The 15,000-nt window shown below is 43.7% G+C and overlaps 1 protein-coding gene across 2 annotated transcripts in view; it reads left to right on the plus strand.

The window, feature by feature from the left end:
- Positions 1 to 15,000, plus strand: part of LOC143279652 (uncharacterized) — a 49,499-nt gene that overhangs the window by 26,614 nt on the left and 7,885 nt on the right. The window contains exons 10-16 of one of the 2 annotated variants that reach the window (XM_076583683.1): positions 1,312 to 1,427; positions 1,777 to 1,967; positions 2,944 to 3,057; positions 3,378 to 3,596; positions 5,509 to 5,669; positions 8,533 to 8,637; positions 10,456 to 10,671. In XM_076583683.1, coding sequence (XP_076439798.1) covers positions 1,312 to 1,427; positions 1,777 to 1,967; positions 2,944 to 3,057; positions 3,378 to 3,596; positions 5,509 to 5,669; positions 8,533 to 8,637; positions 10,456 to 10,671 — 1,122 coding nt within the window. The remainder of the gene's footprint in view (positions 1 to 1,311; positions 1,428 to 1,776; positions 1,968 to 2,943; positions 3,058 to 3,377; positions 3,597 to 5,508; positions 5,670 to 8,532; positions 8,638 to 10,455; positions 10,672 to 15,000) is intronic. The other variant, XM_076583684.1, reaches the window with a different exon arrangement.

The raw sequence follows: 15,000 nt of genomic DNA on the forward strand, positions 1-15,000 counted from the left end.
CACCCCCCAGAAATTCTTCAGCCCGTGGGAAGTCAGTCCAAAATCAGTGCACAAAACTGAAGAATGGTTGACTTCACACAGGTCTTCTTCTTCTTCTTCATTCGTGGACTGCAACTCCCACGTTCACTCGTATGTACACAAGTGGGCTTTTACGTGTATGACCGTTTTTACCCCACCATGTAGGCAGCCATACTCCGTTTTCGGGGGTGTGCATGCTGGGTATATTCTTGTTTCCATAACCCACCGAATGCTGACATGAATTACAGGATCTTTAACGTGCGTATTTGATCTTCTGCTTGCGTACACACACGAAGGGGGTTCAGGCACTAGCAGGTCCGCACATATGTTGACCTGGGAGATTGGAAAAATCTCCTCCCTTTACCCTCCAGGCGCCGTCACCGAGGTTCGAACCCCAGACCCATAGATTGAAAGACCAACGTTTTAACCGCTAGGCTATAGCGCCCGTCTTCTTCACACAGGTCAAATTGGCAGCTATACAAATTTAAGGATTCATGTGATTACCTGGCAGTGTGGTGATGTTCGCTCACTCCAAGCAAGAGAGAAATGATGAGAGACGTCAACGACCCAAGGTTTGTTGCATTATTGCCAGATTGGCGGCTTGCCCCATGCATTCATTGAAGGACAGCGGGATAAGGAACAAACAACAAACCAAAATGCACTGTTCTTTTTTAATGTTACCTCGTGATTCTTGTCTTGTGTTGTTCCCCAAAATGCACTGTTCTTTTTTAATGTTACCTAGTGATTCTTGTCTTGTGTTGTTCCACATAATTCACTGTTCTTTTTTAATGTTACCTCGTGTTTCTTGTCTTGTGTTGTTCCCCATAATTCACTGTTCTTTTTTAATGTTACCTCGTGTTTCTTGTCTTGTGTTGTTCCCCATAATTCACTGTTCTTTTTTAATGTTACCTAGTGATTCTTGTCTTGTGTTGTTCCACATAATTCACTGTTCTTTTTTAATGTTACCTCGTGTTCCTTGTCTTGTGTTGTTCCCCATAATTCACTGTTCTTTTTTAATGTTACCTAGTGATTCTTGTCTTGTGTTGTTCCACATAATTCACTGTTCTTTTTTAATGTTACCTAGTGATTCTTGTCTTGTGTTGTTCCACATAATTCACTGTTCTTTTTTAATGTTACCTAGTGATTCTTGTCTTGTGTTGTTCCCCATAATTCACTGTTCTTTTTTAATGTTACCTAGTGATTCTTGTCTTGTGTTGTTCCCTTGTTTCTGTTTGGTTTAAGATTCAAGCAAGAAACAAAGTGAGTTTTTGATTTTCTGTTTCCATGCCTCAGAAAACTGATTCTCCCATCAACTCCAGGTCAGACCCATGTGCAGACAACTCTGTTCAACAGCTGGCACAGGTTGTCACAAAATTTTGACAGCGACCCAGTGGAATTTCAGTATCCAAGTGAGTGAGTCCTGTCCTTGTGCTGTTCCTTACGTTCTGTGCTGGCTACGATCATGATTGAACTGTATGCTGATTTCCTGTTTTAGTCCTAAATTCTGAGACTTCATTGAAATGAAAATTTGTGTGCACTTTACAGTGCAGGCATGAGAAAAATTCTGTGTACCCTGTAATCCACCATTGTAATCAACAGGCTTGAAAGACGTGAAATGACCTATGGCTGGAGAGAAATTCTGTGCATCCTGTACTCCACCATTGTAATCAACAGGCTTGAAAGACGTCAAATGACCTGTGGCTGTAAAAGGCAATGGGACCTTTGACCTTTAACCTTTAACCCTGGATGTTTGAACAGATGGGTCCTACGCTCTGACCTCAACAGAGCTGTACTCAGATGACACAGGCCGACATGTCCATCTTCTGACGAGCGCGGGGACGGCAGTGTTGAAGACACACGTTGCTGTCGCCCATCTGCAACTGACATCTGCCAACGGTACGCGCACAAAACTCAACTTCAAGCAGACCATCAAGACAGCATTGCGAAAAGTGAGTTGGTATTAATAGTGCCTTTATTTGACATCTTTTCATTTGTGCAGATGTTAAATGAGAGTTGCCTGTGTGGAGTGTGTGTGTGTGTGTGTATGTGTATGTGTGTGACAGTGAGTGTGTATGTGTGTGTGTGTGTGTGTGAACATGCTTTGATGTGGTTTTGTGTGAGAGAGACAGAGTGTGTGTGATTTAAGTATGTGTGTGTGCGCATGAGTGCATGGGTTTGTATGCTCAGTGTGATGTGTTCGTGTGAGAAGGAGAGACAGAGAAAATGTGCACGTCAGTGTATGTGTTTTAGTATGTGTCTGCATGATTTGATGAATGTGTGTGTGAGAGAGATAGAGACAGAAAGTGTATGTTTTAGTGTAAGTGCACACTTACCTCTTTCAGTTAATAAGGCAGACTAAGACATAGAGAGAAAGAAAGAGAGAAAATCTGGAATAATTGTATACATATGAAAATGGCAGACTAAGACATAAAGAGAAAGGAAGAGAGAGAGAGAAGATGGAATAATTGTATACATGTGAAAATGGCAGACTAAGACATAAAGAGAAAGGAAGAGAGAGAGAGAGAGAAGATGGAATAATTGTATACATGTGAGTGAGTGTGTTGACAGAATTATTTTCCACGAAGTGTCATCATTGATGAACAGATATGTTTATAATAAAGCCCTACTGAATGAAACACACACACACATACATGTACAAGCACATGCATGCGCATGCACGCGCACACACGTGTGCACACACACACACACTCTCTCTCTCTCTCTGTGACTAACTGGTCACTTAGGAAATTGAATTGATTTGAGTGTAAACACGATTTTGGGTTAAGACTGATTATTTTTTTCAGAACTGAATGGGGTGTGCAACTGTATAAACCCTTGTAGAAGTGTTGAACTCATCTCAGACGACTGCAGCTGCAGCTGTGGGTGTGGTTTTTCATTTGTCTGTATGTTTGATTTGTTTGAAAGGAGACGGAGAAAAAGATCGTGAAAACCTTTGAAGGCAGGCCCAAAGATATGGAACGAGCGTTGAAGGGGCTTGAGTACACCTTCCATCACAATACAGCATTCTGCTCAGAATATGTAAGTGTGTACATGTGGGGGTGTGTGTGTGTGAGTGTGTTGTAGTGCAGGTGTATTTTTAGTTTTGTTTTTCTCTGTCTGTATGTGGTGCTTTGATGAGACAAAAAGTATTCCTTCTGCGTGTTTGTAGGTAGTTTCCTGCCAACAGAACAATGACTATGCTTCGCCCCCTGACCCAGTTTGAAGTGAACAAGTCCTCTGTGTTGTTTTCACATGAGCCACAGGCTGCGCATGAGAGCTTTGAATCAAACACTATTTGGTGCTGGGGAGTGTTTTTCACACACAAACTTGGTGGTGAAAGAGTTACTTTCACTTTGCAGGACATGGTGACCACTGGACTGTACCTGGAGCAGATTGCAAACAGCAAGAAGGACAAGAGCAAGGCAGCCAGAAGCAGGTTGAAACACAGATTCTCGCCTAACCCCAAAGGTTTGCTGAAAAAGCATGAGCAGTTTGCGTACGAGGTGGTCGACTTTGTCAGCTATGGGCACACAGTTTTTCTGCGGGGCTTTATCGAGAAGCGCTGTTCGTTTTTCATGGTATGTGCTGCTCTTGTTTTTTTGGTTGTTATTTTTTTTGATGAACATTATTTTGACATTTACATTTAACAACTACATACTTTCAAACAATCAAAACGAACAAAAAACAAAACAAAAAACATTTAAGCAAAAGATGTATACACACACATCATCATCATCATCAGCTCTGCCTTGAGTGGAGTGATGGCCTAGAGGTAATACGGCCGCCTAGACCAGCCGCCGTGGCAAAGTGGTTAGTGTCGCGGACTGACGGCTTGGAGGACGCAGGTTTGAATCCCAGTGGAGGTGGGTTTTTTGGCCCGTGGCCGGCTCCTACCCAGAGTTGAGTGTGCTGTGGGCTTAAATGGGGAGACTGGGACCACACATTTGAGTGTCATCCACTTCAAGGATGCATCTTTGGGTGTGTTGCTCTAATTACCTGACCAACACTGCAAGTGTCTGTATCTCTCGGGCCTGGTTAACGCCGGGATATCATTATGACAGGAAGCGTAGAGTACAGCCTTGTCACGCAGTCCCAAACCAAAATGGACCTCCATAGCAACATCGTCATCATCATCGTCATCCTCCTTCTCCTTCATCGTCATCAATATAAACAAAATAGTCTCAGAGTCTGTGGCCTTTCATGCCCTGCTCTCATGATGACCTCAGTTTCGATACCCCTCCACTTCCATGCTTGGGGTGAGTCCTGTCACTGTCGTCAGTGTCGGCAGATTCATGGTGGGCTGTTGTTTGAGGTCTCCACTCTAGGAGGGATGCTCACTGTCTGGCTCTGCAACTAAGCCATTATTGTCGTTAGTAGGGGGCTTAGTAGGTGGTGTCCTAAGTACATTAAAACAGAACAGGCACCACTGAACACCACCGAAGTGACTCAGCAGCAGTGCAGGGTCTCCTCTGGTGTGTGGCCTCCTGGCGACCTAACATCAATGGTTCCCTGTGGACTGCCGACGCTGGAACTGTGACGGACGAACCCGGGTGTGGCCGTGTATGGGGGAATCTAAATGAGCAGCGTGGGAGTAATGCCACTGAAACGGTGCAGATAATGGGGCAGCAAAAAAACAAAACAAAAAAACTGGCCGCATAGGAAGCGAGAGAATCTGAAAAATCCACTTCGATAGGAAAAACAAATAAAACTGCACTCAGGAAAAAATATAAAAAATTGGTGGCACTGTAGTGTAGCAACGCACTCTCCCTGGGGAGAGCAGCCCAAATTTGACACAGAGAAATCTGTTGTGATAAAAAGAAATACAAATACAACATCACCATCAACAACATGAATGTTTCACAGAGAAGTGTGATTACCGTAAAGTTCCGTCTATTGAGCGCACTGGTATATAAACCGCACCCACTAAATTTTGGAAAAAATTGAACTTTATACATACATAAGCCGCACTGGTTTATAAGCCGCACTTATTTCCGGTACCGGAACACATACTGATAAAACAGAAAAGCTGTCGATACTGTAGGTTATGAAATAAACAGAAGCGGGAACAACACAAAGAAAAGCAAGCGAAAATACTGCTAGTGCCACAAAAAAATAATAAATAAACACAATGAAAATAAGATCCATAATTTAGGGATAGTCACATTTATTCAACGTCATCCTGCTCACTGAATCCACTAAAATCTTCGTCTTCAGTGTCCGAGTTGAAGAGAACCAGCACATCTTCCTCCGCCATCTTGTCACTGACTTCAGCCTCGCTTTCACTTCATGAACATGAAGGTGGAGGTCACTGCTGGTCGATCAGATCAATGGGTCATTTCAGATTTGAATGCGTCCTACAAAAAAACCTAAACCCTGTGAAGATAGATGTTATCATGCAAATGGTTTTGACTTGTTTTGCTCTTTGGAACCTGTTGTTTTTCAGACTTTATAGTTATCACAGACCATGGCCTTTTGTTTCTATCTGTGCAGTTCTTGGATGTCAGCAGCAAAGAGATGTTCACTTCTCCAACGACCTATGTGTTTGACGATCTTAGGCCTGACTGTAAGTTTGACATCGTGGGTCGGCAAGGTCACAGAGTGCCAAGGTCAGACGTGCTTTGTTTGCGTGTCACCGATCACCAGCAGCTCAGGTACACACTAATCTGCAGATTTTATCTCAAGTTTTCAGTTTTGTCGGTGCATCAGTTTTGTAGATTTTGCTTGTTGATGTTGAAACACTTTTTCACATGATTATGATGGAAATTGGCCTCCTGGGAGAGCTTGTCACTGCACTGTGCGAAACAAATTTGGTGTTTTTGTTGTTGTTTTTTGTTTTACTTGTATAAGTTTTCTTTGGTTTTTTACCCAAAAGAATTTCATACAAAAGACATTTAGACATGTGCTAGTCCTTCCTACTAATGGGTATTTATAATGCGCTAAACTTCCTTAGCACAGGGGTATTTATAATGCGCTAAACTTCCGTAGCACAGGGGTATTTATAATGCGCTAAACTTTCGTAGCACGGGGGTATTTATAATGCGCTAAACTTCTGTAGCACGGGGGTATTTATAATGCGCTAAACTTCCTTAGCGCAGGGGTATTTATAATGCGCTAAACTTCCTTAGCACAGGGGTATTTATAATGCGCTAAACTTCTGTAGCACGGGGGTATTTATAATGCGCTAAACTTCCGTAGCACAGGGGTATTTATAATGCGCTAAACTTCCGTAGCACAGGGGTATTTATAATGCGCTAAACTTAGCACAGGGGTATTTATAATGCGCTAAACTTCCGTAGCACAGGGGTATTTATAATGCGCTAAACTTAGCACAGGGGTATTTATAATGCGCTAAACTCCCTTAGCACAGGGGTATTTATAATGCGCTAAACTTCCTTAGCACAGGGGTATTTATAATGCGCTAAACTTCCGTAGCACAGGGGTCCACAGTGCTTACAGCTAATGTCAATTAGGGGGTGGGGGGGTGGGGAAGTTGGTTACTGAAATTAACAACACATGGCACTGTTATCAAGACTTATAGGCAAGACAATGGAATGAGTCACTGGCAGAGCACACACACACACACACACACACACACACACACACACACACACATGCATATACCCACACACACACACACGCACATGCATATGCACACACACACACATACACATGCATATGCACACAGACACACACAGACACACACACATGCATATGCACACAGACACACACACACACACACACACACACACACACAAACAAATGCACATGCACACACAAATGCACATTCACCATCACGCACACCACAACACACTACACCACATGCCAACACTGAGACATCCATTGAGACAGATTTGTACAGATATCATTTTGAAGACAGATTTTCAATTGTCTATTCATAGTGTAGTTTCTGTCCCCCTGTTCTTCAACGGTTCATTGGAGGTTTGTTTGAACAGGGCTATTGGGGTTTGTTATTGGGCCATACCAACATAGTTTTCTGGATGGATGTCAGCAGATGTTCATGTGGTCAGTTTGCTGCCTCCTGGTTTGGATCACTTGTTGTTTTAAGACATGTACATAAGTGGCATATACCTCGTCCAAATCTTGATCTTTTTAAGTCCAGCCTAACATACAGCGGGGGAACGTATTGGAATAATTTACCATCACGTTTAAAAAATATAACTAACCACAACAACTTTAAGCAAAATCTAAAAATGTACCTATTCACAAAAATTGACGTCACCTGAAATCCAACATTGTTTTCGACAATTTGTGAGTTCCCTCTCACTCTCTCTTGAGTGGGTGCATTTGTGTGTTTGTGTGTGTGTGTGTGTGTGTGTATTTCATGATTTTTTTTTTTTTTCCTTCCTTTTGTGGAATGGCTTTGAATGGTGAAATAATGGTATATTTTGATTGTGTTTTGATTTTGTGCTCATTTTCGCTTTTTTAGCTTTATTCCCTCTTTAGGGCGAGGGCTGGATGTAAAAAAGCATGTTACTTGCTTATCTATTACCCTCATTAATAAAGATTTTGTCTTGTCTTGATGTGGTGAGTTGTGACTGGTTTGTAATGGCACGGCCTCTGTGTAGATCACTTGTTGTTTGGTGATGTGATGAGTTGTGACTGGTTTGTAATGACACGGCCTCTGTTTAGATCACTTGTTTGGTGATGTGGTGAGTTGTGACTGGTTTGTAATGACAGGGCCTCTGTGTAGATCACTTGTTTGGTGATGTGATGAGTTGTGACTGGTTTGTAATGACAGGGCCTCTGTTTAGATCACTTGTTTGGTGATGTGGTGAGTTATGACTGGTTTGTAATGACAGGGCCTCTGTTTAGATCACTTGTTTGGTGATGTGATGAGTTATGACTGGTTTGTAATGGCACGGCCTCTGTTTAAATGTGCTCTTTGTTTGGTGTCACTGCATTGGATTGGATTTAATCTATGAGGTAATCTGATTTAAATCAAGACTGATTTCCTGACCTGGTATGATTAGATTAACTGATGTTATGCAGTTTCATGTGAATTTTGACTTGTTATGATTTTTTGTTTTTCAGGGGTTGGTTTGGGGTTTTTGTGTTTTGCTTTCTTCCCCATTGTGTACACCATTTCAATGGCTTTGTTTTGGCCATTCGATTCTTCTCCATTTTGATTTCGTTTAGTTCACTTCTGTACAGTTTGGATCGATTCTGTTCAATTATGTTCAGTCTGACTCAGTTCCGTTCAGTTTTGATTTGATTCTGTTCTGTTTTGATTTGACTTTGTTCTGTTGAGTTGTCATTCAGTCCAGTTCTGTTGTTATTTGACTCTGTTCTGTTGAGTTTTTATTTGACTCAGTTCTGTTGAGTTTTTATTTAACTCTGTTGAGTTTTTATTTGATTCAGTTCTGTTGAGTTTTTAACTGATTCAGTTCTATACAGTTTGATTTAATTCAGTTGTGTTCAGTTTGATTTGTTTCAGTTGCATCCATTTTGATTTGCTGTTGATCCCGTCTCTTGATTGTGGTTGGTGCATTGCAGAGTGTTTGGCCAGGGGGGGGAGGTGCTGCAGTATAGTTCTGCCGACCTGCAGCACAGAGACGTCCAGTGTGTGCTGGGCTCATCCCTCTACTACATTGAGAACAGGTACAGCAGGAACTAATGTTCAACAGGCTGTGTGTGAGTTAAACGTTAGAGGTCCCATCCCTCTACTACATTGAGAACAGGTACAGCAGGAACTAATGCTCAACAGGCTGTGTGTGAGTTAAACGTTAGAGGTCCCATCTACTACATTGAGAACAGGTACAGCAGGAACTGATGCACAACAGGCTGTGTGTGAGTTAAACGTTAGAGGTCCCATCTATCTACTACATTGAGAACAGGTACAGCAGGAACTGATGCGCAACAGGCTATGTGTGAATTAAACGTTAGAGGTTACATCTGTCTACTACATTGAGAACAGGTACAGCAGGAACTGATGCACGACAGGCTGTGTGTGAGTCAAACGTTAGAGGTCCCATCCCTCTACTACATTGAGAACAGGTACAGCAGGAACTGATGCACGACAGGCTGTGTGTGAGTCAAACGTTAGAGGTCCCATCCCTCTACTACATTGAGAACAGGTACAGCAGGAACTGATGCACGACAGGCTGTGTGTGAGTCAAACGTTAGAGGCTCCATAGCCTTTCACAGCCATCAGGCCTGGGATTGTCGTATATCCTTTTTTCTTGGTAAATGTTAAAACTTGAAATTTTGTCTGACTTGTTATGATATCCTGAATGGTGTATGAGTGGTTGGTGGCTGTGCATGTGGTTGGTGGCTGTGCATGTGGTTGCTAACAAGGAGTATCTTAACTCACTCAGCCCTGCACCCGAGCATCAGAATTTGTCTCACTGAAATGCTTTTCACAATCCAACATATGCATAAACCGCACACAAAGGGAACTAACTCTTACAGTACTTTCCGCTCGTAATTTAGGGAAAATCAGTGCACTTTCTGCATTTTGTCCACATCAATATGACGTGCACGTAATGTTGATTTAATGTGTTATGGAAACAAAAGTGTTCTGTAAAGCACCTACAGCAAATTTCTGGATAGTGTGCTGTGTAAGTATCCATTATTATCATTATTATGGAAGCCTGCCGAGGATGTAAACTCAGCTTGGTTGAATGGGTTGACATTCTATACAGCTCCATGACTTCCTTCATTGCACTCACTGTACTGGCCGTTTGTTTATGTTATAAGAAAAATATCTTAAAAAAAAAAAAAAAAAGAATGCAAGTACATACAGCTGTGAAATTTTGTGTTGATATAAAGAATAGAATGGACTAACATTTGGCAAAGTTTATTGTTATACTTTTTTATTGATTGATTTATCATATTTTGAACAAAAAAAATCCATGTTTTTCACAACTGACATAAAGGGGGTGAGTTTTTCTCATATAACAGAAATTTTACAAATGTGGTCCTTTGTAACCATAGAAACTTCCTAATTGTAGCATTTGAATGGGCAAATGCGTATGCACAGTGGATATCCACAATAGAATCAGTTTGCATCCGACTTTGAGCCACAGTACTTGCCTAAGTTGACAGAGACACCATCTTGTTGAGTGAGCAAACGAGAAGGCAGAGTTGGGTGACTGTACGCTCGCATGTATTGTACTCAAACAACAGCATTCTCACTCAAACAGCGGCATTCTCACTCAAACAGCGGCATTCTCAGCCACAATAAAAGTACAGGTGCACTTTTGGGGGACAGCAGAACAGAGCTGTGCCGATTAGTTTTGCACAAGACCGTTAACCTATGAACTACAAATTTTTTAACTTGCGGTACGCTATAGCATACCACAGTAACAAAACATTGTGCGCATGAGGTACGCTATAACATACCTTTGTATAGAAATAGTTAAAGTACAAAATTTTATTTGCTGTGTTTGACGTTTACCTCTACTTTTATATCCACAGTGTTTTAAGGGACCAGGGACAGGACGTCACACTGATCCTCTCAGAGTTGAGATTCCACCAAGAGGTCAAGGCCGAGACCTTCATTTATGACCTTGACCCAGAGCTGCGGGAAGTGAAGCCGGTGGGGGATTGGTTGCTGTTGGTCCGGAGCGACGGACTCCGAGTGCTCCACCCACAGGGCATGATGCCAGTGCCTCTGCTGTGCCACCCTGACAGGTACGGAAATGGAAACGTGTCAGGGGTTTGGGGGTGCGGGGGCTTCCATTGTTGTTGCTTTTTACAATTTTTATTCTTCTCAGATATTGATCTGCAGCTATCCCCGAAAATGGAGCATGGCTGCCTAAGTGGCAGGGTAAAAACGGTTATGCACATAAAAGCCTACTGGTGTACATAAGAGTTAACTTGGGAGCTGCAGCCTGTGAACGAAGAAGAAGACCTGCGGCTTTGATGTGGATTGTCATCTTTGTGTTCACTTTATCACATGCCTGTCAAGGAGAGTGCGGCTTTGATGTGGATTGTCATCTTTGTGTTCACTTGATCACATGCCTGTCAAGGAGAGTGCGGCTTTGATGTGGATTGTCATCTTTGTGTTCACTTTATCACATGTGTGTCAAGGAGAGTGCGGCTTTGATGTGGATTGTCATCTTTGTGTTCACTTTATCACATGCCTGTCAAGGAGAGTGCGGCTTTGATGTGGATTGTCATCTTTGTGTTCACTTTATCACATGTGTGTCAAGGAGAGTGTGGCTTTGATGTGGATTGTCATCTTTGTGTTCACTTTATCACATGCCTGTCAAGGAGAGTGCGGCTTTGATGTGGATTGTCATCTTTGTGTTCACTTTATCACATGTGTGTCAAGGAGAGTGCGGCTTTGATGTGGATTGTCATCTTTGTGTTCACTTGATCACATGCCTGTCAAGGAGAGTGCGGCTTTGATGTGGATTGTCATCTTTGTGTTCACTTTATCACATGCCTGTCAAGGAGAGTGTGGCTTTGATGTGGATTGTCATCTTTGTGTTCACTTTATCACATGCGTGTCAAGGAGAGTGCGGCTTTGATGTGGATTGTCATGTTTCTGTTCACTTTATCACATGCCTGTCAAGGAGAGTGTAGCTTTGATGTGGATTGTCATCTTTCTGTTCACTTGATCACGTGTGTGTCAAGGAGAGTGCGGCTTTGATGTGGATTGTCATCTTTGTGTTCACTTTATCACATGCCTGTCAAGGAGAGTGTGGCTTTGATGTGGATTGTCATCTTTGTGTTCACTTTATCACATGCCTGTCAAGGAGAGTGTGGCTTTGATGTGGATTGTCATCTTTCTGTTCACTTGATCACGTGTGTGTCAAGGAGAGTGCGGCTTTGATGTGGATTGTCATGTTTCTTTTCATTTTATCACATGTGTGTCAAGGAGAGTGTGGCTGTCGGACCATTGCCCTGACACTTTGTACCACAGCAGTGCAGCTGCTGTTTGTGTGGACCAGCCATATAAGAGCTGAGTGCACTGTCACAGCCACACTTCACACACAAAACATACATGCAAAACATCAAAAACACGCTCACAGCACATGGGAACACCTGAGAGGCTAAAGCCAAGAAGCAGGTAGCACCAAGTGAGAATACAACTTATTGAGGAAATGAAACTGAACGTGCCCACAGCTGTACAGAAATAGCCAAACTCAGTCCAAGAAGAAGCAACAGGGTGTTAGAGATAAATCAGTACTCGGGGTGCAGAGTGTTAACCCTTATGCCACTGGAGGCGATGCTCTTCGACTGCAGGGGTTTGTCACTGAAGGCGATGCTCTTCGACTGCAGGGGTTTGTCACTGGAGGCCATGCTCTTCGACTGCAGGGGTTTGTCACTGGAGGCGATGCTCTTCGACTGCAGGGGTTTGTCACTGGAGGCGATGCTCTTCGACTGCAGGGGTTTGTCACTGAAGGCGATGCTCTTCGACTGCAGGGGTTTGTCACTGAAAGCGATGCTCTTCGACTGCAGGGGTTTGTCACTGGAGGTGATGCTCTTCGACTGCAGGGGTTTGTCACTGAAGGCGATGCTCTTCGACTGCAGGGGTTTGTCACTGAAAGCGATGCTCTGTTACTGCAGGGGTTTGTCACTGAAAGCGATGCTCTTCGACTGCAGGGGTTTGTCACTGGAGGCGATGCTCTTCGACTGCAGGGGTTTGTCACTGGAGGCGATGCTCTTCAACTGCAGGGGTTTGTCACTGAAAGCGATGCTCTTCGACTGCAGGGGTTTGTCACTGGAGGTGATGCTCTTCTACTGCAGGGGTTTGTCACTGATGGCGATGCTCTTCGACTGCAGGGGTTTGTCACTGAAGGTGATGCTCTTCGACTGCAGGGGTTTGTCACTGGAGGCGATGCTCTTCGACTGCAGGGGTTTGTCACTGGAGGTGATGCTCTTTGACTGCAGGGGTTTGTCACTGGAGGTGATGCTCTTCGACTGCAGGGGTTTGTCACTGGAGGTGATGCTCTTCGACTGCAGGGGTTTGTCACTGGAGGCGATGCTCTTCGACTGCAGGGGTTTGTCACTGAAGGCGATGCTCTTCGACTGCAGGGGTTTGTCACTGAAGGCGATGCTCTGTTACTGCAGGGGTTTGTCACTGAAGGTGATGCTCTGTTACTGCAGGGGTTTGTCACTGAAGGCGATGCTCTGTTACTGCAGGGGTTTGTCACTGAAGGCGATGCTCTGTTACTGCAGGGGTTTGTCACTGAAGGTGATGCTCTGTTACTGCAGGGGTTTGTCACTGAAGGTGATGCTCTGTTACTGCAGGGGTTTGTCACTGAAGGTGATGCTCTGTTACTGCAGGGGTTTGTCACTGAAGGTGATGCTCTGTTACTGCAGGGGTTTGTCACTGAAGGTGATGCTCTGTTACTGCAGGGGTTTGTCACTGATGGCGATGCTCTGTTACTGCAGGGGTTTGTCACTGATGGCGATGCTCTGTTACTGCAGGGGTTTGTCACTGAAGGCGATGCTCTTTGACTGCAGGGGTTTGTCACTGAAGGCGATGCTCTGTTACTGCAGGGGTTTGTCACTGATGGCGATGCCCGCTGACAAAACCATTACAGTGACTTCCCATGATGCTCTTCTCTGCCCTCAATGATACAAAGTCACAATGTTTACGTAAGTTGAAAGGTCAGTCCTTCTTCTTCAACCTTAATATCCTATTGCCTTTGTTTTTGAACCAGACGTCATTTTCACAGTGTGTTTTGACAGCAGACTAAGCAAGCTGAACTGCGATCGCTCAACACTCACTATGGACGCTCAACCCAGTGCTTCTAACAGAGTTCGTGATTCACGTCAGTATACTTTAGCTGACGCTGTGAATATTATTATGGATGAAGCTCTCAATTCACTGCTGATAGTGACTCAGGGAAAGAATTAGATGGCTGTGTTAATTCTCCAAATGACGAAACTGACAATGGCAGCACTGAGGAAGATGAGGAAGGCCATGCATGGAAAAGGCAGCGTGTTACTGCTTCAAGCAGGGTGTGACGTGCAAAGGTGATGATCGATTTTCACAACAAGTATTTACAATATGCAACAATCTCTTTGCATTAGTGTAAAAAAAAATTTTTTTAAATCTGCAAGATTGAGAGGTTCCAAAGATAGTAGTTTGAGAACAGCAACCCCCATGTGTCCCAGTCAATCTTGCACAGGCAGTCTCCAGCTGTGCTCTGTTGAAGCTGACCTAGTTTCACTCCCAGCAGGCTGACTGACAGACAAGTGGCGTAAGGGTTAAGACGGGAGTGTCATGGCCAAGCTGACCTAGTTTCACTCCCAGCAGGCTGACTGACAGACAAGTGGCGTAAGGGTTAAGAGGGGAGTGTCATGGCCAAGCTGACCTAGTTTCACTCCCAGCAGGCTGACTGACAGACAACTGGCGTAAGGGTTAAGACGGGAGTGTCATGGCCAAGCTGACCTAGTTTCACTCCCAGCAGGCTGACACAGACAAGTGGCGTAAGGGTTAAGACGGGAGTGTCACCCATTGTGATCTTTATGATCAGTGGAGAGAGGAATGGTGCAGGGGAGCTTTCAGTTCTTCAGCTGTACAGACCTGGAATTCACCGTCTTCTTCAGTCCATCTGGGTCCCTCACTTAGGTCCTTGAATACAAATCTTCTGTTTCTTCTTCTTCTGCTTCTTCTACATTCATGGGCTGCTACTCCCATGTTCTTCACTCATATGTACGAGTGAGCTTTTACCCCCACCATGTAGGCAGCCATATTCCGTTAACGGGATGGGTGGGGGTGGGTAAAACAGATCTAAAAACATTCCTTTTCAAGTAGTCTCCACTCCATTCCATATCAGTATTCTATGGATCAGCGTCTGTTTCTTTCACACAGTATTTGTGTGTGTGTGGGTGGGTGTGTGTGTTCTTGTGTGTTTCATGTCTGACTGACGTGACACTGAAAAGCGCTTTGAGAGGTTTGAAAGCAGTGTATAATTGTACTGTCATTGTGAGAGGTTTGAAAGCAGTGTATAATTGTACTGTCATTGTGAGAGGTTTGAAAGCACTGTATAATTGTACTAT

The sequence above is a fragment of the Babylonia areolata genome, chromosome 3 (genome assembly GCF_041734735.1).
Source record: "Babylonia areolata isolate BAREFJ2019XMU chromosome 3, ASM4173473v1, whole genome shotgun sequence".
In the NCBI taxonomy this organism is placed as follows: domain Eukaryota; kingdom Metazoa; phylum Mollusca; class Gastropoda; order Neogastropoda; family Buccinidae; genus Babylonia; species Babylonia areolata.